At 51.6% G+C, this 21981-nt stretch overlaps 7 protein-coding genes across 7 annotated transcripts; 2 read left to right on the top strand and 5 right to left on the bottom strand.

Annotated features, from left to right (window-relative positions):
• Nucleotides 1–314: 314 nt before the first annotated feature.
• Nucleotides 315–3690, bottom strand: BJX67DRAFT_356946 (SMP domain-containing protein). The gene is made up of 2 exons (XM_071029452.1): nucleotides 2960–3690; nucleotides 315–2885 (listed from the first exon to the last, which is right to left on the bottom strand). The coding sequence occupies exons 1-2, from the start codon at nucleotides 3430–3432 to the stop codon at nucleotides 611–613; spliced, it is 2748 nt and encodes a 915-aa protein (XP_070884983.1). The 5' UTR covers nucleotides 3433–3690; the 3' UTR covers nucleotides 315–610.
• A 70-nt stretch (nucleotides 3691–3760) lies between these two features.
• Nucleotides 3761–6534, bottom strand: BJX67DRAFT_356945 (putative transcription initiation factor TFIID subunit 12). Its single transcript, XM_071029451.1, has 2 exons — nucleotides 4745–6534; nucleotides 3761–4614 (listed from the first exon to the last, which is right to left on the bottom strand). Exons 1-2 carry the CDS (start codon nucleotides 6248–6250, stop codon nucleotides 4360–4362), a joined length of 1761 nt encoding a protein of 586 aa, XP_070884982.1. The 5' UTR covers nucleotides 6251–6534; the 3' UTR covers nucleotides 3761–4359.
• Nucleotides 6535–6671: 137 nt separating this feature from the next.
• Nucleotides 6672–8321, bottom strand: BJX67DRAFT_356943 (uncharacterized protein). The gene is made up of 3 exons (XM_071029450.1): nucleotides 8014–8321; nucleotides 7591–7956; nucleotides 6672–7539 (listed from the first exon to the last, which is right to left on the bottom strand). Exons 1-3 carry the CDS (start codon nucleotides 8088–8090, stop codon nucleotides 7230–7232), a joined length of 753 nt encoding a protein of 250 aa, XP_070884981.1. The 5' UTR covers nucleotides 8091–8321; the 3' UTR covers nucleotides 6672–7229.
• A 322-nt stretch (nucleotides 8322–8643) lies between these two features.
• BJX67DRAFT_372882 (proteasome regulatory particle lid subunit RPN3) lies at nucleotides 8644–12605 on the top strand (the record flags this gene model as incomplete). The annotated part of the gene is made up of 5 exons (XM_071031312.1): nucleotides 8644–9130; nucleotides 9203–10500; nucleotides 10580–10700; nucleotides 11173–12374; nucleotides 12444–12605. 5 exons carry the CDS (start codon nucleotides 8644–8646, stop codon nucleotides 12603–12605), a joined length of 3270 nt encoding a protein of 1089 aa, XP_070884980.1.
• Nucleotides 12606–13705: 1100 nt separating this feature from the next.
• Nucleotides 13706–16907, bottom strand: BJX67DRAFT_151166 (1-phosphatidylinositol-4-phosphate 5-kinase). The gene is made up of 3 exons (XM_071024799.1): nucleotides 15546–16907; nucleotides 14520–15480; nucleotides 13706–14466 (listed from the first exon to the last, which is right to left on the bottom strand). Exons 1-3 carry the CDS (start codon nucleotides 16679–16681, stop codon nucleotides 13990–13992), a joined length of 2574 nt encoding a protein of 857 aa, XP_070884979.1. The 5' UTR covers nucleotides 16682–16907; the 3' UTR covers nucleotides 13706–13989.
• A 970-nt stretch (nucleotides 16908–17877) lies between these two features.
• On the top strand, nucleotides 17878–18731 carry BJX67DRAFT_151127 (uncharacterized protein). The gene has a single exon (XM_071024798.1). It carries the CDS (start codon nucleotides 18023–18025, stop codon nucleotides 18542–18544), a length of 522 nt encoding a protein of 173 aa, XP_070884978.1. The 5' UTR covers nucleotides 17878–18022; the 3' UTR covers nucleotides 18545–18731.
• BJX67DRAFT_151122 (histone H1/H5 family protein) lies at nucleotides 18586–19964 on the bottom strand. Its single transcript, XM_071024797.1, has 7 exons — nucleotides 19773–19964; nucleotides 19652–19677; nucleotides 19470–19492; nucleotides 19216–19346; nucleotides 19009–19067; nucleotides 18794–18955; nucleotides 18586–18743 (listed from the first exon to the last, which is right to left on the bottom strand). The coding sequence occupies exons 1-7, from the start codon at nucleotides 19840–19842 to the stop codon at nucleotides 18627–18629; spliced, it is 588 nt and encodes a 195-aa protein (XP_070884977.1). The 5' UTR covers nucleotides 19843–19964; the 3' UTR covers nucleotides 18586–18626.
• Between the last annotated feature and the right edge of the window lie 2017 nt (nucleotides 19965–21981).

The raw sequence follows: 21981 nt of genomic DNA, 5'->3' as shown, positions 1-21981 counted from the left end.
GAATCTGGTTGTCGGGGTTGCGAGCTCTTAATACAAAGAAGAGACAGGAGGAGTCGTTATTTCCCGCAAGAAATTGAATCAAGTACGGGAAGACAGGAGAAGAGGGAAGCAGAATGACGTTTTGGGGTTGATGAGGAACGCTGACGCCTGGCGAATCTCTCCATCCAGACGCCCAAGACGGCCGGTCTTGGCAGCCACTGCTTCGTCATCTGGTCGAGTGGCTGCATCGACCTGGGGAGTCCTCAAAAGCTGCCCGGAAAACGTTAGTCTAGAAAATTATTCGGGCTTACAAGGAGGGGTATCGGTCGATGCGATCAGAGATTATGAATTTTCAATGAGACCGCTAAGTATCTAGAGAACTGGAGCCCCCGTTGTATTCTCATACAACTAAGAGCCGTGACTTTATCCCAGGCCACTCGCCCCAAACTCCGTGCGCCGGACCATTAAACAGATGACAAAGTTGAGGAACGTAATATCAGATGCCAGTGATTGGATTGGAGCCTGCTCCCACAGCAGTAAATTAACGCCAGCCGGATGCCATAGAAACGTGCCCCCACAAGGGCTTTGATATTGTCTGGTAATTGGAAAGACGGAAGGAGTCGAGAGCACATCATTCTCGTTTCCGCAATAACAGATCAGTGGTGGCCGGAGGCTCTGCAAGGTTGCCTCCAGCAGTGCCCGGGTTCTGAGGTTGGTCAAGTGTATCATCATGCTGCTCTGCATCATTCCGGCCCCCGATGTCCGCCTCTGCCGAGAGTTGGGACGCTCTGGCCGTATCTCGCCCTGCGAGGCCTGGGTCGGTGGTGAAGTCGGCCGGGCTACTGGGTGCCGAGTCGTAAGGGGCCTCGACAACGAGCAGCTCATCAGACCGATCTACACCATCATCTGTACCAAGCACCGGCTTTCGTCGGGGGAAGGAAGATTTTGATGCCGCATGTCTCCCATTCTCCTCTATCAACTCTTGCTCCTGGAGGGCCGCAGGAACAGGTTTACGTTTCGGAACTGAGATAGAGTTCTTCATGCCGTTGACCTTTGCAGGCTTTGGCAACGGAGTACCTGGAGGGGGAAGGGGATGCCCTCGCCCAATTGGCTCTTCAGGTGTGCCCGCAGGTCGTAATATTCCACGTCCTGTATTAGAGTCCCCTCTTCCAAATACATTCCATCCCCATTTCTTAGCCATGGAGGTGGCCGTGCGCAGTGACAGTGAGCTCTGAGCCTTCTTTTCAGCGGAGATGGAAGGATTTCCAGAGAGAGTCGAGCTTTCTAAGGTCGAGGATCGCTGACTTTGGTTACTGCTCAATGACGTGCTCGAACGACTAGCCGCACCTCTCATACTCAGCGGGCCCCTGCTCACTTGGGCGGAAGATGGACGCTTAGGCAAACCGGTACTCGGCTCATCCATACTCGCGATGGATTCGGCAACCGAGGATTCGCGACTGTGGAACACAGAATCTAAAGTATTCTGGTTATCGGTTGGAGACGAGTTCTTCGGCGAGGCAGGGGCAGAACGGTTAGATATCTCGATCATGGCGTGAGTGGCATGGCTCTTTTCCTCGGACTTGGAGTCGGACAGAGTTCCATCCATATACCCATGGTCCGCAGTCAATACGGGATCAGCGGTATGTGAAAACGCCCGTGACCGAATCGCCCGCGGCGGTGATCTATTAGCCTTCCCCGAGTGCAGGCGCAATCCAGGAGGAGTATCCTCACTCGAGTCTCCTAAGGGACCTGGATCCTTATGTGATTCCGCAGAATTAGTGACTGACCCGGAAAGAGCAGGCGCACTCATAGCGCGATCATCCTTCGACTTCAGAATTTTCATCGCGTCACCCTTAGAGCCTTCTGGCACTAGATTCCGCGGCCCAGATTCGTCAGGGATATCAACCGTTGAGTCGAGCCCGGAAGTTTCCCGATGCCAAATTCCGCCACGGAAGCGTTGTGTCAAAGTATCGAGAAAGGGAACATCATCCCAAAACGGTAGTACGATGCTCTCAGCCACCATCTCCCGAATTTTGCTTTCAATGGTCCGTAGGATGATGCCATATGTTATTTGCTTCGAGCTCACAATGGGTTCGATATCCATGACCATATCGGGCATTGTTTCGAATGCGATCCAAGCCCGATTACTCGGTGGGGGCTTAAAGCGTACGAGTAGATGTCCTTTCAGCTGTTTCAACACAACTGCTAGAACGATGTCAACCTCTCTGGCCTTGAAACGTTGGCCTAAGTCGATGCGGACAGTAGCCGAGATTTCCACACGGAAGTTACCCGCGTACTGTGTATCGGCTTCGACGCAACAATTGCCATCAACAGTAAGGTCTTTGAGCCTTGGATTAATAATGAACGGAGCTCCTTCCCCCATATCTATGCTTCGGAGGCCGATTCTGCTGATGAAATTCGGCTTATTGACACGGGAGATCTTCTTACTGATCTTAGTCCGAACGAAGTCCTCCATCTCGGAAGTTCTATACAAGGCGAGAAATAGCCGACCCAGTACAGCATTGATCCACCGTGTCTGAAGCTGCTCCTCAGACGAATGCAGGCGCTGGACCAGTGTAACGATGTGTCTCACATCAAAATCCTGATGCTTGGGTGGGCAATCGGGAGCATTCCCCATCTTCGTTTGATTTTGGAGGATGGCGAAGTAGAAGTCCTCCTTATCGGAGAGGTTCTCAGAAAAGAAAAAGAACGGCGGTGTTGGGCCCCCTAGGTCTCCAAGTGATTCGAGCCGCCTTGATAGACTGATAGAGTTCCTTTTCAACCATAATTCACCTTCAGGTATCTCCCCATCTCCACCGTAGATGCTCACATCATGATGGGCAAGGGAGATGACGTATCTCACCTCCACCTGGTTTGCATCGTCGTAAAGCATAAGATGACCGTGTCTATGTTATCATCACTGTTGTCAGTAACCAGCAGAACTATGAGGCCAGAAAACACAAGGGGCTGGGGTAAATACCGAAGCACTATGTAAAACATATTCCGCGCCCGCTTGCCATTTTTCGCTGTATTTTTCGTTGGCTCAATTGTCGGAGTCTGCTTTCGATCAAAAAGACTCCTATACATTGCCTGATAGACGCTTGGGCTCTCCGCTGCGATCACCTCTCCTGCAGGAGTGGTCCTCTCTGGGGGCTTTCCGTTGACACCCCCCGGAACGTACTCGCGACAGACCACAAAATACCCAGCGGCGACATCTGTGTCATGAGTGCGATAAAACTCCTCAGCCAGCTCATCGGTTCCAGATTTCAGGCTGTACTGGTCGTCATTAGAACGGCGGATAGAGTCTCGAGCGGAGGCGCCGGCATGCTTGGACTGCGGGGAATATGGCGGAAGGAAGAAGTAGGAGTAGAGAAGAAATAGCGACAGGACCAGCGGAAAGAAGGTGAGTCCGCCGAAGAAGTATACAAAGAGAAAGCTGTTGAAATAACCCATTGGAAGTCCACTAGGTCAAACGAATATCAGCGAGAGCTTCGCGACGACCATCGCCTGTTCATCATGAGGTAATGACAAGAGGGGGAAGCGGGGGAGAGAGAGAGTGGAAAGAGCAATAGAAGTGCGTAAGAAACCGCTGAGGAGACGAGAGAAAACAGTAGACAAAGATCTGAGAAAAATCCGACGGCCCAGGAAGGAAGATCCTCAGCTGGTGAGCCGGTTTGAACATGAGACACCCCCCCATGCTCGTAAGCGGAGTTGTTGTTCCTGCCAGAGTAGCTTCAAGCTGCGCCGAGTCGGGACTTGTGGCTCGTGAGGGTGGTGACGTTACTGAGCTCGACCACGAAGCTGTGTCGCCCTCAACTTCACTTTCGCCGAAATTATTTCGAAGTAATCAGCTCCAGGTTAGAGCCCTTTTTTTCTAGAAGACTAAAATTGGTTCTTGAAAGGCCACTACGTCTACCATTACGCGGTCTCGTCTGGCCATACAAAGAGAAGACCTCTGCTCCCGGGGAAACTCCTCTCATGTGGTATTATAGGTTCATATCCCATTTCATCCGACCGTACCAGTGCGGGTATACCGTGATTCGACCTGTGCCAGGAAAACAGAAAGGACAAAAAGCAACCCACCCAGTAGAGACGCCAAGGGACATGCAGTGTTGAGTAAGTCGGTGCAAGTCGTGGAGGCTACACTCTGAGAAGGATGCTCGAAGTAACCTCCAACCAGACCTAAGGCCAATCATAAACGGCAGTAGGAAAATTCATGACAAGGGCAAGGAATTGCGCATAAAGTGTTGAGACAGGTTCTCTGAGAAGAGCATGCGGGGAACCGCTACGCCAAAACCGAGAGATTGGAACGACCTTCCCAATCAGCACGGAGGCGCAGACTGCGCGATGCAACGAAAAAGAGATGAAGAATGGAGAAATTTATTCCGCCTTGCCCTGAGTCACTTTGGCAGCTTGTATAGCAGACATCTTTTGAGTCCAACCTTGCGTTGGCTGTGGCTTCTTGACGGTACGGAGATCATCGGTGGAGAATCCTGAGATACGCATGTTGTAGTTTCGCTCCAAAACGAGTTGGATATCCCGGATTTCAAGCGTGGACGAATGGCGGAGCTTTGCAAGACGGCACGCAGCGGTGATCACATCGTCGACAAAGTCATCTGCCATTTGAAGGATGAACTGTAATTTCCATTCAGATTAGTTGGTATACCCGATGGGGACGAGCCACGCTATGCATGTAGAAAGTGAGGGCAACGACAGGTGTGGAATGCATGCATCAAAAGGTGACCGAAGAACGTTACTAGCTTACCTCCTCAGCATCCGGTGTGAGCCCCTCCCCTTCACCGCCCCCGGTTACCTGGCGGACTAAGATGTCAAGCATCTTCTTGCTCAGGACCCGCTGGCCTTCGCCTTCAAGAACGTAGCCAGGGTGTTTCTGGATTGCGGGCTGGCCCATCATCCCCATAGCGCCGTGACTAGGGCCACTAGATAGAGTCGGTCGGTCTGGAGCCATTGGGACTGGCTTTGGAGGTGGGACATTCAGTGTTTTGGGAATAACCATATTGACATTCCGCGCAGAGTTCTCAGCTGATCGGTTCTGAATGTAGCCGGGAGGATGCGTGTGGGTGTTAGCAGCAGCTTGGTTCATATTCTGTTGCTGAGTGCCGCTCGCATGGTTGGCGCCATTTGCATTGTTGTTGTTCGAATAATTTTGTGCAGCCTGCGCCATGGCGGCCTGTTGAGACAAAGGGCGGGGCGGTCCCTGTACGTTCACAGACGGCGCGGTGGAAGCTGTTGGCGTTGAACCGTCTGAGGCAGACGTCTGATTAAACCCCGGGCCACCCTGCTGCGGCTGTGATTGCGAAGTCTGTTGCTGCGATGCACCGGCAGCAGCGGCAGACACAGGTGCAGCTCCTTGGCTAGCCGAAGCTTGACCCGGTTGTGAGCCAGTTGGAGACATTGCTGCCTGCGCAGCCTGATTTCGCGCGGCACTGACGGCAGAATTGATTGTATGAGCAGCCGGCGTTGGTGCCTGTCCAGTGTGAACTGAAGTAGGAGTTGTTGTTGGCACGGCGGAAGCCGTGGGCCCTGACGTTGGCGGCCTAGCACCACCTTGCTGCGGTACAGGCTGCTGTGTACCTGCTCTCTGTTGCTGCGCCTTGAACCCTTCTTGCTGGTCTTTGAACTTTGCCAAAAAATCACTGCCTTCGCGGTACAGCTTATCGGCCTGTACCTGACGATTTTTGAATTCTTGCATCTCCTCCGCTGTCATGTTTCCAGCACTTTGACGCTGGTTGAGCTGCTGCCGTAACTCACCCAAGCGCACGCGTCCTATCTCCTGTTTCTGAAGCGCAATACCGTACCGGAGTTTGGCTTCCGGAAGCCACGTCTGTGCTTGTTCGCTTGAGATATTGGGGGGGAGGAAGAGCTGCAAGGTGTTGACTTTTTGCTGAATCTGGGGAAGAAGCTGTGCGAAATTTTGCGGGTTTACGGACTGTGATCGTTGAACGGGTTGGCCCTGTGCTGCAGCGGAGGCAGCCTGCATTTGCTGATGTTGTAATCGGTTCTGTTGGTACATCCTCATCCCTTTCATCAGAGACTGGGAAAGCTGCGAGAGTCTTGAGTGGGCTTGCTGGTATTCAGCTGATTGAGGATCGCGACTGTTGAGAAGTTCCCAGAAGTTGCGCACTAGTTGTGTGTGCTGAACTTTCTGCTGATCGTTGAGATGAGGGAGTTTTTGTACCTGATCTGTCCGAATCAAGTTTGAGTGTTGAGGGGCCATCTGCTGTGGGCCCGGGCCTTGGGCAGATTCCATTGTAGTGAAACCTTAACTGGGTGAATGAGTGAATGACTAGTGATGATTGATCCACAAGGAGAAGGGAAGACTCGAGAGGTAGGGAGTGAAGGGACGAGGAAGCGGGAATGCAACGTCGATGTCGGGAAGGAGTGATCGAAGCCCAGATCGTCGGGCTAAAGCAGGACGTGAGACCTCGTTAGGTTTCCTGGATAATGCAGTTTAGGTCAACTTGGTCAGAAATATCAATTCAAGTACAGAGTCTCCAGGCTTTGGCGGGAAGTGTTGGGATGATCAGAATAAATCGTTTAACTAACGGATGATGAGGTGCATGAGGGTGTGAATCCTGAAGTTGGAGCCTCAGGCTTGGCATGGCCAGCACCTGCTTGGAGAAGAGCGTATCAAAGTATTCGTCCTATGCTATTAGTATATTGCTCCTTTCTTTCTGTTCAATAAAATTATTAGTTAAATTTACTTTCTAGTTCCCTTACTGCTGAATTGCCCATCTCTCGCAACTCATGTGCTATAATCAATATTTTCATACTTTCACAGCCCAAATCAATCACCAAGCAGTCTTACCCCAAATTGCCAACGGGACATCAAACCATATCAAACACCTGGACAATACAATACATACGGCCTCGTGAATACGATACTGCATCGGATATTTGAAGGCCGCGATACCTTGCAATCACGCGATAACATTTGCAGGATTGCTGTCCCTGATAGAGTTGAGGCATTGCAGAAGATGGCAACGACTCTCATATCGCTCCCCATTGTCCGCGCGACCTGACTGACTTACAGGGTTTCCCAATGCATTGTATATCGCTTGAGTCTTAGTAAGATCAGTCGCGTGCGAGAGTTGTGTCGCCTAAACCCTAGGTGAAAGCAGCACTCGTTCTCAATGTGTCGTAGTGTATGCCAGTAAGAAGGCACGAGTTTGCAAAACAAGCCCCCTAGTTATCACCGCATAGCAGTCGAACCGAAGCACCTCCTTCGTTCATCCCAATAGGCCTCCCAAGTCACGCTCCATGCCCGTGACACGATCTTCAAGGCTCCGCTTTCTCCTTTCCAAATCCCTGATCTCTTCCAGCTCTTGCTCAAGATCAGCGTCGGTAACAGCAGTCACTTCTTGGTTCAGAGCACCGGCATTTTCCAACTCATCGTAATTGTCATCATATGAGCGACTCATACTTTCCAGCTCGGCAGTGTTCCTCGCTACCCGCTCCTCCAACTCGGCGATCGACTCTGAAATCAGTTTGTGGCGGTATCGGAGATTGGCAATTTCATCCTGGGCGCCGGCAACAGGGCTTCGGGCATGGTCAGAACAAGTGATAAAACCGCACAGATGCTCAACTTACTAGACGTTGCAAAGTATTTCGGCGCCCTTGAGTAAGATATCAATATTGACTTCGCCTCGAGGACCATTCCCTGAAGTTCTAGCGGAGCGCTTGATCTCCTCCATCATATCAGAGCCCAAGACCCGGGCTACCGCCGACTGATTTCTATTATCCCGCGCTGAGTATATCCGGCTCGCCATCGACTCTGCTTCTATTTCGGTCTGGAATTGCGTCGCTCGTCTTGTGGCTCGCCTCTGAGAGCTACTAGCCTTCACAGAGGGATCGCTTTGAAATAAGGCCCGTTCATGGGCTTCTGTATCCCGGATTAAAGCGGTGACATCGTGAGCACCGAGGAGGGCATTTGTGAAGATTCGCGGTGGGGGGAACCTAACCGCCTTGTCAGCATTTCGATCCAGGCTCTATGATAGACAAGACGATCCCCACGGTAGCTCTGCAATCGCATTAGAAGAGAGCGTAATTTGCTCAAGATGGTTCCCAAGAAGCGACATTTTTCTTATCATCAATAGCTGTTGTCCCTTGTTGTGGTTGTGTGTAAAGAACCCGACCTTCGAGTATGGGTGTTATCGTTACCTGCCTCAGGCGTGCTTCTGTGGCGAGACAACAACAGAGTGCAGAAGAACACCAACACCAATCTTTCCAAGAGAGCTTCAAATAAATAGACAGATTCACCTGGAAAACTCGTTTCACGCGACTCCAATCGGTACCTGGTTTATGGAATCACGGAGTCAACAAGCTAGGCGCTTCCACTGGCAAGCTCTCCCCCCGACAAATACTGACTAAGCTCCGTGCGCTGGTTCTCCTGCTGTCCATCCGTTCAAAGGTCAGCCTTGACATCACATCACCACCTCATCAACCACTTTCTCCAGTGTTAGCCAGCTCCCATCCTTCATCATCCTTTTGATTTTCTGGTTTTCTTGTTGTGCCCGGTGCTCTTTTTGCTCCCAAGGGTCCCTCTCAGTTTCCTTGGATTGTTATCTATCATCACCCCTTCCTCCGGTACCGCAGTCCACATTCTGCTCACTTGACCTCTAAGCTGTCCACAGACCAAAGAAAATGCCATCTGAGAGGCGCTCCTTGCGATCAAACAACAAGTCGGATACCCCTTCGTCTGCTAACGGCGAGAAGGCTCGTTCTGGTTCTCAGAGCTCTAGCTCCAACAAGGATAAGCCGGCGCCCACCCGCGCCGCCGCCAACAAGGCCAAGTCCACAAAGGCCGCCTCTTCAAATACCACTTCGGACTCCGGCATGGGAGAACAGCGGGATCAGCCGCATACCAACGGTGCCGATGCGACGAAAAATGGCGTGAATGGCTCTGAAGATGTCGAGATGGGAGAGGATACGGCAGGTGGGCCTACATCCTCATTCAACGCCGGTAAGGGCCGGAAAGGTGACCAGAAAATGACTGTTGTAGTACCCCCTACCAAGGGCTCGAGGAATTCCGGCGACAATGGCCAGAACCAGGAAGGCGATGTAGCTATGGAGGGTACCGAAGGCGAGGAGACTGAGTCTGAGATTGATCCTAAGGCAAAGGCTATTCAAGGTTTGTCACCAATGTCCCTTGTTCTGAATATGTATCAGTTTACTAACTAGGCTATTCCCCTGTCTAACTCAGATATTAAGACAAACTTCACGCTGCTCGAACGAGCCGTAACCCATTTTGATCCCAGATTTACGCTCCGCGTTCTGAGGTCGATATCATCGATGCGTAAGCAGATCACGCCGGAAGTACTTGCAAAAGTCATTGTAGACGCCTATCCGAAGTCAAGTACCACCGCTTTGTTCTTGCTAGACGCGGTCAACCAAGCGAATGCTTTCGAGAACATTGGGCCGAGCACGAAGATGGAAGTTGACAGCGATAAAAACAAGTCCGCTTCAAAGGAGATTCTCCCTGAGATTGACGTTTATCTGTCAATTTTAGTTCAGATCTATCTCTACGACCGAAAGGACATTCAGGGAGGCGCGAAGTTTTCGACCAGTTTGATTGACCGACTCCGTACCCTTAATCGTCGTACCCTCGACTCTCTTGCTGCGCGTGTGTACTTCTATTACTCTCTGTTCTTCGAGCAAATTGCTCCCCTTCCCCCGTCCCCCGCCGCGACGGTTACCGCAATCCGGCAGCCTCTACTTGCAGCATTGCGGACAGCGGTCCTCCGAAAGGATGTGGACACTCAAGCTACTGTCATGACACTCCTCCTCCGCAACTATCTGTCAACCTCGCATATATCACAAGCCGACCTGTTGATATCGCACAACCACTTCCCTTCGTCTGCATCGAACAATCAGATCGCTCGCTACCTGTATTACTTGGGTCGCATCCGAGCGATCCAGCTGCAGTATACCGAGGCCCATGGACACTTGATCGGTGCGACTCGAAAGTCGCCTTCCAGCCACAGCGCACGTGGGTTCTACCAGGCTTCCCACAAGCTGCTTGTCGTTGTTGAGCTCTTAATGGGTGATATCCCAGACCGTGCGATCTTCCGGCAAGCCGCGCTTGAACGGGCTCTGCATCCTTACTTCCTCCTCGTTCAAGCCGTGAGTGTGGGTGACCTGGATGGATTCCTGAACATTGTCAACACCTACAGCGCAACTTTCCGGAATGATGGCACATACACTCTCATCCTACGTCTGAGACAAAATGTGATCAAGACGGGCATCCGCATGATGTCTCTCTCCTACTCCCGTATCTCCCTTCGGGACATTTGTCTCCGCCTAGGGTTGGATAGCGAAGAGTCCGCCGAGTATATCGTCGCCAAGGCAATTCGAGACGGTGTGATTGAGGCTACCTTGGACCACGAACGAGGCTTCATGAAGAGCAAGGAGGTTGGAGATATATATGCTACTAGGGAGCCTGGAGAAGTTTTCCATGAGCGTATCAGGGCATGCTTGGGTCTCCATGACGAGAGTGTTAAGGTAAGACTTCTTCCTCGGGTACCCCAACCCGTCCGTCTGTTCGCGAACTACCCGCTAACTTTTTACCCCTCCCCAAAAGGCGATGAGGTTTCCAATGAACCAGCATCGTCTTGAGCTGAAGAGCGCTCAGGAGGCAAGGGAACGTGAGCGCGAGCTGGCCAAGGAAATCCAGGAAGGAGACATAGACGATGAGGATGCCGGTGGCGACTTCGACGCCATTTAATGGTTCCGGTTGTTGGGTCCCGCTTTCTTTTGCCTTTTCAGGCCTCCGATGTCGTTTTGTTCGGAGGTGGAAAGGGATCTTCTAACTTGTGTTCCTATTGCAAATTCCTCCTGTGTTTCCGATGCAACTGATTTATTCCCTTTGTAACTCGCATTCGTGTTTCTAGAGAAGAGAGCGTCTCGGGCGACATATTGTAAATTGACGCTATACCAGCGCAGACTCCTCCAATTCCTGTAGTTATGCGGCATCGAGATAACAGCCCTAGAGTGAGAAGTCCCGATCCGGCCCGAGCGGAGCTCCTCCGCCGCTTTCCAAGATTTGCGGACTTGACTTCCACCCCCCCCAAAAAGAACCACAGCACAACAGCGTCCTCCAAACCGACCGTTTGTCCCTCCTCATGCTTGATTAGGCTGTCATTTCTTTCCTTTTGCCGATATCGAGCATGAAAGCTCGCCCCGTTCCAGCTCATAAGCTGGTCCTGTCGTCGTCTCCCGTCACATCTCAAGCGACACGGATACGCTGGCAATCCCTTCGCTGTGGCCTTCGCTGCGACCGGTCTCACTGCCAAATACGTCAATACCATCCCACCCGGCGGAAGGATGTCTCCCCCTTTGGTGCGGCTGTTTCCGCCGCGCAGACGATCTTCAAGGGCCTTCCCAAAGGCCCTCCCGGTATCTCGGTCGACCCGCTGAGGATCGTGGGGAAAGAGCTCAAATTCCTGACCAAGAATATCCGTCAATTGCTTGGTTCAGGCCATCCTACGTTGGACAAGGTAGCCAAGTACTATACCCGAAGTGAGGGCAAGCATATGCGTCCTCTCCTGGTTTTGCTTATGTCCCAGGCAACGGCCTTGACTACTCCACAACAGAATCGCCCTTCGCCCGGAAACCCATTCGTGACGGTCAACAACCCCATAACCTCTCCTTCAGTTCTCGCAGATACCAATCCAGATCTGGATCGGTTTGCATCTTCCCCATCAGCAGAGGGCCAGTACGATTTCGCTGGCGACGAACATATCCTTCCCTCCCAGCGACGGCTTGCAGAAATCACCGAATTGATCCACACAGCCTCCCTTCTTCACGACGATGTCATCGATAACGCCGTCACCCGTCGCTCCTCCAACTCCGCCAACATCCAATTCGGAAACAAGATGGCCGTTTTGGCCGGTGACTTCCTACTAGGCCGTGCATCCGTTGCCTTGGCGCGTCTACGAGACCCGGAGGTAACTGAACTCCTGGCCACCGTAATTGCCAACCTCGTCGAGGGCGAATTCATGCAGCTCAAGAATACCGCAGAGGACGAGAAGAATCCTGTGTTCACGGATGACACCATCTCGTACTATCTTCAGAAGACGTATCTAAAGACAGCCAGCCTCATCAGCAAATCGTGCCGCGCAGCCGCGCTACTCGGGCACAGTACGCCTGAAGTTGTCGAGGCCGCTTACTCTTACGGCCGCAACTTGGGTCTCGCCTTCCAGCTCGTAGACGACATGCTAGACTACACCGTTAGCGGTGTGGAACTCGGCAAAGCCGCCGGCGCAGACTTAGAACTAGGTCTTGCGACTGCGCCCCTCCTCTTCGCTTGGAAACAAAACCCTGAATTAGGTCCCTTGGTTGGCCGGAAGTTTGGCCAGGAAGGAGACGTGCAGCGGGTATGCACCCCATACCCAAACAAGGAAGACGCTAAGCACAACAGCTAATCATCTCATCGCTCGTACTAGGCTCGTGATCTTGTCTACCGCAGCAACGGCGTCGAGCAAACCCGCGCCCTGGCCCAAGAATACGCAGACAAGGCCGTCGCGGCCATCAGCATCTTCCCCGACAGCGAGGCCAAAGCCGGCCTTGCGCAGATGTGCGTGAAGGCCATGAACAGAAGGAAGTAAAGCTTGTACCATGCGTTAGCCACCGACTCGTGGTAAACGGCTATTGTGGGAAGCGGTAGCCTAACCTGGTAATGGCTCAAGCTCGCTCTCGCGAGCTTCAATGATCCCTTGTAACCCTCAAGTCAAAAACATCGAGTTCCACTGGACTCACCCGACTCATGTCCTCATCCTCCTCTCTGTCAGAAGCTTCCTGACTCGACCCCGCCGACTTATGTACCAATAGGATCCGTTGTTCTGTATTACGTATTTGGGTTAGGTATACTGTGGGTTGTTCATCGTCTTATATTAGTCCAGCACACCTCTGTCGCTGGGATCCCGGGGAATGTGCGGGTTGTACAATACATAGAGAAATCCCAGAATTCGAGTATCGAATTATCTGTGTCTTACTATATATCAAGAAGCATTTTTATACCACACACAGGCTTATCTCTCCCCAAGCTAGATAATGGAGGAAGGCACGAACAAACAAGAAACTCCATTCCAGAAATAACGCGATATTGGTATCGATCCTCTACTTGCTGTTCTTCTTCTATCAATTTTCTATAAAGACATGGTGACAAGAAAGGGAAAAGGGATCAAAACCAAGAAGGGAGAACAAAAAAATAGGGAGACGAAGTCGCTCAAACAAACCCACGCACAAGTCCAAACCAGTTTCCAAATCATGTGTCCAAAGGCAGGCAAAGGAAAAGGGAGGAAAGCAGGATATAATGCCAAACAACGGTCGCAAGCATAGATAATGCTAAGGGGACCGAAGTAACATCGCTTGTGAAGGAAGGCTAGATCGAGGTACCCAACGAAGATATGGGTATCTGGGTATTCTCATGTATCAAACAAAAGGAAATGTAAAGGATGGCATGTGAGATTGGACAATGTGCAGGTGCGCAGAGAGGTCGGAGGATTTCCCGAGCCACCTATGGCCGCCGTTAATGCAAAGACAGAGAGAAACACGAAGGTTGGGCACCGAGAAGGAAAACAGAGAGCGTGATAATTTCGAAGAACTGTAATAAGAGGCAAGAGAGGTGTTTAAGAGAGTCGAATCCGACGTTCTCTGATGTTTGATGAATAATGGCAGAAGTATGTAGAGAGCCAAGACGGCGCTCCACCAAGAAATATAAGCAGCCAGAAATGCTGGCGTAAAGATAGTCAACTCTGGCCAAATGCAACCGTCCTCATGTGACGTGAAGTGCTCGACAGTCCAAATATCTCGCTCGTACCAGTCATGAGAACATCAAGTCAGGACGTGGGTTGAGAACTAGCCTGCCGCGCTGAAAATCGGTTTAGATGGAGATATTGCGAGTGGGATATCATCAGAATCAGCAAAACGAGGCTCAGAGCGGTAGAGAGATGCATAGAAGACAAGGAGGTATATAGCAACCTGCAAACATCACGAAGGAACAGAGAGGTGTTGACCAGCTTGGAGGGTCCCATTCTGCTTTTGCGGAGGCCGTGGAGTGTCTTGCCCTGGTGGCGTTGGCAACTCCTTCTCCAGGTGTGGCGAAGGACATCGCGGGCTAGGTTGACTGTGCCCACCGACGCTGCTGCCCTCGCCTGCTTCCTCCACGATTGGTAATGCACTTGATGTAAGGCCACTAGCCTCTGCTGGCTGCTGGCCGGTGGCTGGCACGGCCGGAGCATGTTTTGATAATTCATGAACCGTTGGTGGTGCGGATCGCTCAGAAGAGCTGGTTCGCTCCTGAGCTTGCGTTTCTCGACGTCGTTCCGCTTCTTCCTTGGACATCGTGATCCTTCTTATAAACTCGACAAACCGTTCTCCGTACCCCTCTGGGGGAATCGGCGATATCTGGGTCCGATCGTGCGTAAGGCCCTTCAAAAAATGCTCTATTCGTTTCACCGTGCCATACTAGCCAGAGTGTTAGCCAGATTCACCAGCGTGAAACACGGGGCAAAGCATACATGTGTCAAGCAATCAATAATTCCAAGATAATAAACCTCCTGGCCAGGCTGGCCGTTTTCATGTGTGGCTCGAAACCCTCCATCATCCGAGTAGAACACATGAAACTTACGCTCGTCGAGTATCTCATCCGGCATCTTCGCAGTTGCCTTATCAAGGGGCACAGGGCGCTCCTTTTGAATAAGCATTCGAAGTTCGCGGGCCTTGCGTTCGTTTTCCAACTTCGATGGGGTACGCATTAACATATTTGGGTGGATTTCCTCTTCGCGATCCGCTCCCGGTTGGAAGACCTGCAACGTCTTGTCGCGGAGTTTCTCTTCGTTGCCTTTTTCAAGGTCATGTATACCCACAAGAAGTGAGTAATCCATGATCTTAAGTCGCTTCAACAATTCTACATCCCTTTTGAGCTGGGCAAGAAAGAATTCGCGTTTTGCGGGACCGCACTCTAACTGGCGGTTCCTCCGAAGCCAATTCAAATCTTTCATGGTAGACCTGGGGTGGCCTTTGATATAATCTTCACTCACCTCGCGGCCGATCATGGAGCCCTTCAGGTCGAATGTGGAATGGATGTCGCGGTGAGGTGGGAAGAGGTTGTTCATGACGACGAAGTGAATCTTGCGACCATAGGCCATCTTGACCCGGTGAAGACCGTAGAACTGCGAAATCAAGGTGTTCGGATTTTGCTCCACGTGCTTGTAGTACTCGGGAAGAATTTTGCGGAGTAGCTTGTGCTCTGCGTGATGGATCGTCTTAATGATGTACTTATAGTCGCGTGAAAAGTAGAAAAAGCTGCCACTTTTCCCCGGGGAGCCCAATTCCGACAAAATATACTTGCTCGTAAGGGACATCAGGTAATCGGCAGGATCAAGGCGGAATTTAGATCGTAGGTGCCGGAAAACCCAGGGTGCATAATCCTTGAACTTGAAATCGTACTGAGCTGAAGGCGTCAGTTCGTTACCGGTTCTGAGAGAGAACGTCAAGATTTAGTAAACGTCGAAATGCCCAAACGCACAGATAGCAACACTTACATATCAAACGAGAACTTGTGTTTCGCATCAAAATCAGCAGGGGTCAACTCCCGGTCCATTTTTGCGTTGATTCTGGAAACGGTGAACCGAATTCCGGTGAGCATGTTGTAAGACGTAACCCAGTTGACATGGTTGCGATCGACTTTCGTCCCTACAACAACCCTATCGTCATCTTCCTCGTCACGACGTTTCCGCCTTGACGCCCTCCTTTGCTTGATAGCTTCCGCCCATCGAGCTGCATCTTCATCTGGATTAGCTTCGTCAACTAAACTATCCGATTGATTCGTTCTCGTGGGGCGACGCGCCAGACCGAGAGACGCACGGCGGACTCCTGCAGTGGGAGATAAGCGACCACTGCTGTAGGATACGTCGTCCGGTTGGTCACGGCTACTTCGACGACCGCTGGTGGTCCTCGGGACTTGTAAAGTATGTCGTTGCCGAAGACTCGAGTTTGCCGAATCTTGTGTGTTACTGCGGTTCACCCCTGCTGGGAGCGGAGGAGAGGAATGCCGGTAAGTGCCTTTCTGGGTGGGAGACAGGCGGCCAGGATCCGGAGAGAGACGACCATTGCTATCAGGAAGGGATGTCGACAGCCGTGTTCCAGACCCGTTGCCCGCCGAGTCTGACCAAACCAATTCATCGACAGACGGTCGCGAATAATCCCCGTTCACCACATGATTGGTGCTAACCGACCTATGGCTGTAGGATGCTCCGTTGACCTGTTGACTAGCAATGGAAGCAGTGGGAGAGGTCGCACCAACCCCTGCGTCAGATGACTTGCGGGGAAACTCCCTCTCCACTGTAACGGAGGATGGCCTGCCCTCTCGATATTCGCGAGCCGATCCATTTCCTAACGAGTGTAGACTTCCATCTTTTGACTGTAGGAATTCGCGATTGTAAGAGCTCGCGCTCGATCGGGGTCCAGCCAAGGAATACGTGCTCCCGTTTGGAAGATGACGATCGTTTGAGGGGGTGTCAAGGTGGCTAGAGTCGCCATTGGGCCAATTTGTCCAGACAAAAGTATTTCCTAGTGAATTTTTATCATGCGCCCTCTCATGAGGCGGACCGAATGAACGGGGATGTGTCGCGGTAGCAGTAGCGGTCTGTGTAGAGAAATCGTTCGAGAAAGACGGCATGGTCGTTCTTGGCGCCGGGAGGTGCGAACGGCGCAGGAATGATAGAAACAGAGGGGGGAGAGCCTAAAGGCAAAGAGAAGACGAGGAGACGGACAGAAGGAATCTGCCAAACACCTCCGATACTCTCGTTCGTCGGCGAAGGGAGCGTTGCAAGGGGTTGAGAGCAACACGATGGTCTGTCGGTTCAAGACTAGGAAGAACACCTTTCTCGTCGAAACGAAGCGGCCAGCCGCGGCGTGGCAGACGATTCAGCAACTGATTAGCATGTTCCAACAGCCCGAAGATAGGCAAAAATTCAACAATCCGACACTCCCGAGAGCGTATCCGTCACAAGGGAAGGCGGGGATGAAGCAGACGATGAAAAGAGGGTAAGTTGGTAAAAAGGCAGAGGGGACGGGTTGAGAAAGATCGGATGACCCAAGAGAGGGAGGAAAAGATGAGATAAGGCGCTCGATGGGCTGGGGGAGGAGGAGGAATTCCAATGAAGCGAAGAATCAATCAATGATGATGGAAGGACAGCGAGCGCTGGCACTAACTCGACTGGCAGGTTTAGTGTTGCCAAGTTCGAAGATTGGGAAGCCGTCCACGGTGCAAAGCAAAAGGCTGACGATGGTTCTGGTACGGTAATCCTCGCTCAAAAGCGCGTAATATTCCCAAACAGTCAGTGTTTCTCCTCAGGCGTCGAGAACTGGATCTTTGTCTCCTGTTCCCTTCAACTTGAACTGTATGAACCTCCTTGATGCTCTGAACATTTGATTCTCGAAGTATTCCTACTGCCGAGTTGTCAGGCCCCTTCCTGGGCAAAGGCAGGGGGAACGGAGCCTGTCCGTCGTTCAATGCAAGCTCCACCTTTCAGCTTCTCCGGTTTCCTTTCTCAAACGGATCAAGCAAGCGTCCCTCACAGTGTGTGTTCTTGATTTCTCGATCATTTATATACTAGATCTTATAGAACAGTATTTGTCTGCATATTTATCTCCATGAGGCCATAATCAGACCACTGCGCCCTCTGAGCGATCCGCTCGTTGCTCTGCATTCTGGAGTCTTATTTTAGAAACAGTCCAAGCCCATCCCCAGTCTGTTCATAATTGACTTATGTAGTAAGTCGCCTTCTAGCAAACATGATGCATAATTTTATACCCCAACCCCAACCACCACCTCACCTCCGCCATGTTGCCACGGCAGATTCTTCTTATCAGCACCAAGGTAGTATGAGACATCCAATAACGGGCCGGAATTGCGGATGGGCCATGAATAGCCCTCAACCTGTTGGTGACGATCGAGGAGCTATTCATATTCCGCAGAAGCGGGGGTCCTCCTGAAAATATCCAGCCTGCCTTTCGTATGGGAATATATTTCGGTACGCATTCCCACTCACGATCTCCATCGCCTTGCAACCACCAAACAGGCGCGTGTAACGTAACAAACCCAGCCGATCAAAGCCCGCTGCAAATGTGTACGAGCAGCCGAAGGTCGATCGATTGGTTACTTGGGCACGACGCAATACGAAAAAGGAAACAACGTTGGCCATGCTTGGATGCACCAGTGCGAACCGGTGACATCGGATATGGCGTGCCTGATATCCCAGTTGAATCAGGGACGATAACAGATCCCCAATCACTACTGTCACTGGAAGAACACAACAGAAACGAACTGGAATTGGTAAGAATCCCATTCCCGAGCTACATCGTGTCCAGGAGCTTAAGGCAAACAGACAACATTTCCCGTTCCAAAATCCCATCACAGGACGCCAACCCAACCAAAATAGCAAGAAAACGTGCAAGAAAACCAAGATATCCCAGACCCTCCCCACGAAGAAAGAATAAACAAAGAATTACATCCGAAGGACAGGAGGACACAACCTGAGATACCCCGAAGCACATCGCGTAAAACCAAAGTCAAACATCAGGAGGACGCTCAAAACAATCTCCAACAGACGACTATATATTTAGGCCTTCTTTGCGGTCTTTTTAGTCGCCTTTACGGCGGGCTTTGCCGCCGTCGTGGTTGTACGGCCGGATTTGGTCACGCTGACAACCTTGGGCTTATCAACGACAGCAGGAGCCTTGATAGCCGTTAGCAAGCCGACTACAAAGACTGAGAAGGGCGACTTACGGCAGTGCTAGTTTTGCGAGGCTTCGCGGTGTTAGCCTTGGGCTTTCCGGCGGACTTCTTGACGCCGGCGGTTGACTTCTTGGTCTTGGGCTTCTCAGCCTTGGTGGCCTTCTTGGTCCCGGTCTTCTTGGGAGCGGCGGCCTTAGTCGTGGTTGCAGGTTTCTCGAGAAGCGTCAGCAAGTTCCCATACATGAACAAAAAGAACGAATGATTACCTTAGCAGCAGGCTTAGCAGGAGCTTCCTTCTTGGCAAGCTTCACGGGGCCAGAGGGACCTGGGAATAACATGGGTTAGCAATGCGCACGGTAAACGAGCGCAAGTGTCGGTGTGGAGAAGCCAATGCTTTGAATAAGAGATGGAGAAAAGGTAGCGAGCAAAGTCCTCAAGAGGATGGGGAAGTGTGCGACAAAGACAGAACTCACCCTTGGGCTGAAGGAAATCTCCCTTCTCAACGCCAACCTTGATTGCCTTATTGAACTGGCTATCAAAGGCATTCTGGGAAGCAGGAGCAAGCTTGTTGTTGGCCTGCACATATTTCTTGATAGACTGGCGGCTGTTACGGAGATTTCAAAGTTAGTTTAAGATGCAGGGTCATGATGACGGGCGACGGCGAGGGTAGCGACGTCGCTGAACAGTGATGTCGTTTGGGGGGCTCAAGAACACAAAAACAACGTACCTACTACCATTTCTCTCTTTCAGCTGAAACGAAAGATGTTAGCGACCAAGATTACGATGAAATAGAGAAAGTCCGATGTGATGTTGGGATTATCAAAGGGAGGAAGGCATGCCACGGTCGGGGGGCTGCTCCCGCCCGGCGGCGTGATCCAAGAGACTCCAGAAACAACGTGATCAACTCACATTCAGGATGGCGACCTTGATCATATCTATATTGGAAGAATCAGCATTTATTCGCGACAAAAGCGATACCAAAATAATCATGACGCGAAGGGGGGGTGATGAAAGATCAGCGGAAACATACCACGGTAGGAGGCGTGAGTTGGGCCGGCGGTCTTCTTGGCCGCAGCAGTGGTCGCTTTCTTGGGAGGCATCTTGAAGGGATGGAGTTACTAGGGAAGATCAAAGGTATATAGAAAGAAGATCTAGAAGATCGAGAGACCAGCGATGGAAGACAGGTAAGTGCAGATGAAGAGGTGGTGGAAGCAGAGAAGAGTCGAGAGGGAAAGAGTGGGAAGTACGCGGGGCATGCGCGCTTTATATAGGGCAGCGGGTGTTGACACAGGATCACTCACTCGCAAGCAGCAAAACACGTCAGGGACTCATCGCCCTCCTCTCTTCCCTTAATTTTTCCTTGTCGCCTTTCGCTTCTTTTCTGACTGTACTTTTTCTCCTTGGCTGATTGGCAGATTTAGATTACCGACATATTTTTTTTAGATTTTTAGTCCCCCACCTTTGGGTCGTAAATATTCTTCGAATCTTGTCGTCGGTCGGGCCTTGATTTGGTGCTCTCCCACACTGAGTTCGCGAATGCTCCCCAGCTTGAACCCTCTGCGTATCACCTGAAGCTCTTTATTTCCTCCTCCCCCCCGAGTGTCTCTCTCCTTTGTCGGGCCCTCCGTTCGAGCAGCCGATCAAGAAGAGTCCGAGGCACATTCCCACGGAAGAGTCAACCACGTTGCCGCGTCTGTTCGGTGGCGCGCTCTTGAAGTCGCATCAACAACCTTGTTATGTTTATCCTCCGAGGCGTTGCTGCTCTGCGCAATGCGCCCATCCCCCTCTTGAAGCTATAGGGATCATTGTAGACGGCTAGACTAAATTACATTCGCTCGAGCGGTTTGTCTACTTGGTATATGCTTCCATAATGGGAAAGGGGGGTTGTAGAGCTTCTGGAATCAATAACCGGCTCCGATTCGCATGTATGGGTTTCTGGCTCACAGTCTATGATGCCACAGCAGGAGACTCTGCAGTCCAATCAAGCTCAACGCCTCCTAGCATTTTGCGCTGAAATCAGCAATCAGACGAGCCGTCTGTCCATCTGCTTCCCCTTGCATTATACCCCCACAACCCATCTGCACAGTATAAGACCTTCCGGGAGCGGTAGTTGGTAGGACACAAGAGAGAAAGCGGGCCTTGTGACCCCAGAGCACGAGGGGGAATGATGGATGTTACCAAGTCTTTTTGGTCTAGCGCTGTCCCAAACAGCGCCAGCTTTGGTCGAGCCATGGTTGGGGTTCGCTTCTGCGTGATCGAGATCTGGATCCGGATCCATGGTCTGGTTGTCTGCCCGGTTGCCAGTCAAGCATTCAAGTCAATTCAAGTTATTTATGAGTCGTGCGTGCCACCCTCCTGCGGAAAGGCTTTACAGGTCGTGCAGGCCGAAGTAGGGGATGGCAAGGAAGTGCTGAGTAGTAAATAACAGTCACATCAAGTTCTAGCAAGAAAGAGACTGCTTCCCACGGATCAGAACCTCATTCTTCGCTCCGCCTCGGGGGACGCCCTGCCGCTTCGACTCGGAGCAGGCGAGCAGGACAAAGGCCATAATAGCACTAAGACTCCGTCCGCATCCTTCCGCCCAAGCTCCAGACACGCGTAGGACAAAGGAAGACGGGGGGAGCCTCTCCGAGATTTCCACCTGGAAGTCGAATGATTCTATTGTCTGAGTGTGTGCCTCGATCAGTCGTGGTTAGTGACCTGGGCAGTCGCAAACAGGCAGCTCCGAGAATGCTTGGCTCGGCCGCTTGCGCTGCTAAAGCTCGAGGATAAGTTACATTCTCCTGCTGCTGACAATCGCAATTCGCCCTTTATCACTTGCGTCCTGTCTCAAGACTTCGTGGAATTCCTAATCGGGTTCATGACACGGCGTACCTAGGAGATGGTGTGGCGATATCTGGTCGTCGGATCCTTGCCTTGACTCGTGGACCTGGATATATATGCCGACTCGTCGGCCCAGCTAACACTGCATTCCTCGTGACGTGTACCGATGACGAAAGGGTAGCCTAAACCGCGATGCCATAATTGTCACCCGCGAAATATAGATCAAGACAACCGGTGGCTTGGGAAGAGGTCTATTCCTGGGCCATTGATGGCGGTCTTGAGTCGTCAGGCACTTGGCCGCCATTCGCCATTGTATAGGAGGGTTGGGGCTGGGACCAGAGGGGAAATATGGGTTTATGCCCAGCCGCTGGACGGGCCCTGGGGATTAGTTTTACAGCACATGCAAGAGTTATGGA

This window comes from Aspergillus lucknowensis, assembly GCF_044049455.1.
Source record: "Aspergillus lucknowensis strain CBS 449.75 chromosome Unknown BJX67scaffold_28, whole genome shotgun sequence".
Taxonomy (NCBI): domain Eukaryota; kingdom Fungi; phylum Ascomycota; class Eurotiomycetes; order Eurotiales; family Aspergillaceae; genus Aspergillus; species Aspergillus lucknowensis.
Note: the sequence above shows the minus strand (reverse complement) of the source record. Positions and strands in the feature narration are given on the sequence as shown.

Excerpts from the sequence above, each read along its gene's own strand:
- BJX67DRAFT_356943 (XM_071029450.1), bottom strand. The coding sequence starts at position 8,090 with ATGATAAGAAAAATGTCGCTTCTTGGGAACCATCTTGAGCAAATTACG. Across the intron at positions 7,957-8,013 it reads AATGCGATTGCAGAGCTACC|GTTCCCCCCACCGCGAATCT; the intron begins GTGGGGATCGTC and ends CAAGGCGGTTAG. Across the intron at positions 7,540-7,590 it reads GAAATACTTTGCAACGTCTA|CCCTGTTGCCGGCGCCCAGG; the intron begins GTAAGTTGAGCA and ends CCATGCCCGAAG.
- BJX67DRAFT_356945 (XM_071029451.1), bottom strand. The coding sequence starts at position 6,250 with ATGGAATCTGCCCAAGGCCCGGGCCCACAGCAGATGGCCCCTCAACAC. Across the intron at positions 4,615-4,744 it reads TCACACCGGATGCTGAGGAG|TTCATCCTTCAAATGGCAGA; the intron begins GTAAGCTAGTAA and ends TGGAAATTACAG.
- BJX67DRAFT_151127 (XM_071024798.1), top strand. The coding sequence starts at position 18,023 with ATGGGAATATATTTCGGTACGCATTCCCACTCACGATCTCCATCGCCT.
- BJX67DRAFT_151166 (XM_071024799.1), bottom strand. The coding sequence starts at position 16,681 with ATGCCGTCTTTCTCGAACGATTTCTCTACACAGACCGCTACTGCTACC. Across the intron at positions 15,481-15,545 it reads CACAAGTTCTCGTTTGATAT|AACCGGTAACGAACTGACGC; the intron begins GTAAGTGTTGCT and ends GTTCTCTCTCAG. Across the intron at positions 14,467-14,519 it reads TTATTGATTGCTTGACACAT|TATGGCACGGTGAAACGAAT; the intron begins GTATGCTTTGCC and ends CACTCTGGCTAG.
- BJX67DRAFT_356946 (XM_071029452.1), bottom strand. The coding sequence starts at position 3,432 with ATGGGTTATTTCAACAGCTTTCTCTTTGTATACTTCTTCGGCGGACTC. Across the intron at positions 2,886-2,959 it reads ATGTTTTACATAGTGCTTCG|ACACGGTCATCTTATGCTTT; the intron begins GTATTTACCCCA and ends ATGATAACATAG.
- BJX67DRAFT_151122 (XM_071024797.1), bottom strand. The coding sequence starts at position 19,842 with ATGCCTCCCAAGAAAGCGACCACTGCTGCGGCCAAGAAGACCGCCGGC. Across the intron at positions 19,347-19,469 it reads AAAGAGAGAAATGGTAGTAG|CCGCCAGTCTATCAAGAAAT; the intron begins GTACGTTGTTTT and ends TCTCCGTAACAG. Across the intron at positions 18,956-19,008 it reads CTGCTAAGCCTGCTGCTAAG|AAACCTGCAACCACGACTAA; the intron begins GTAATCATTCGT and ends ACGCTTCTCGAG.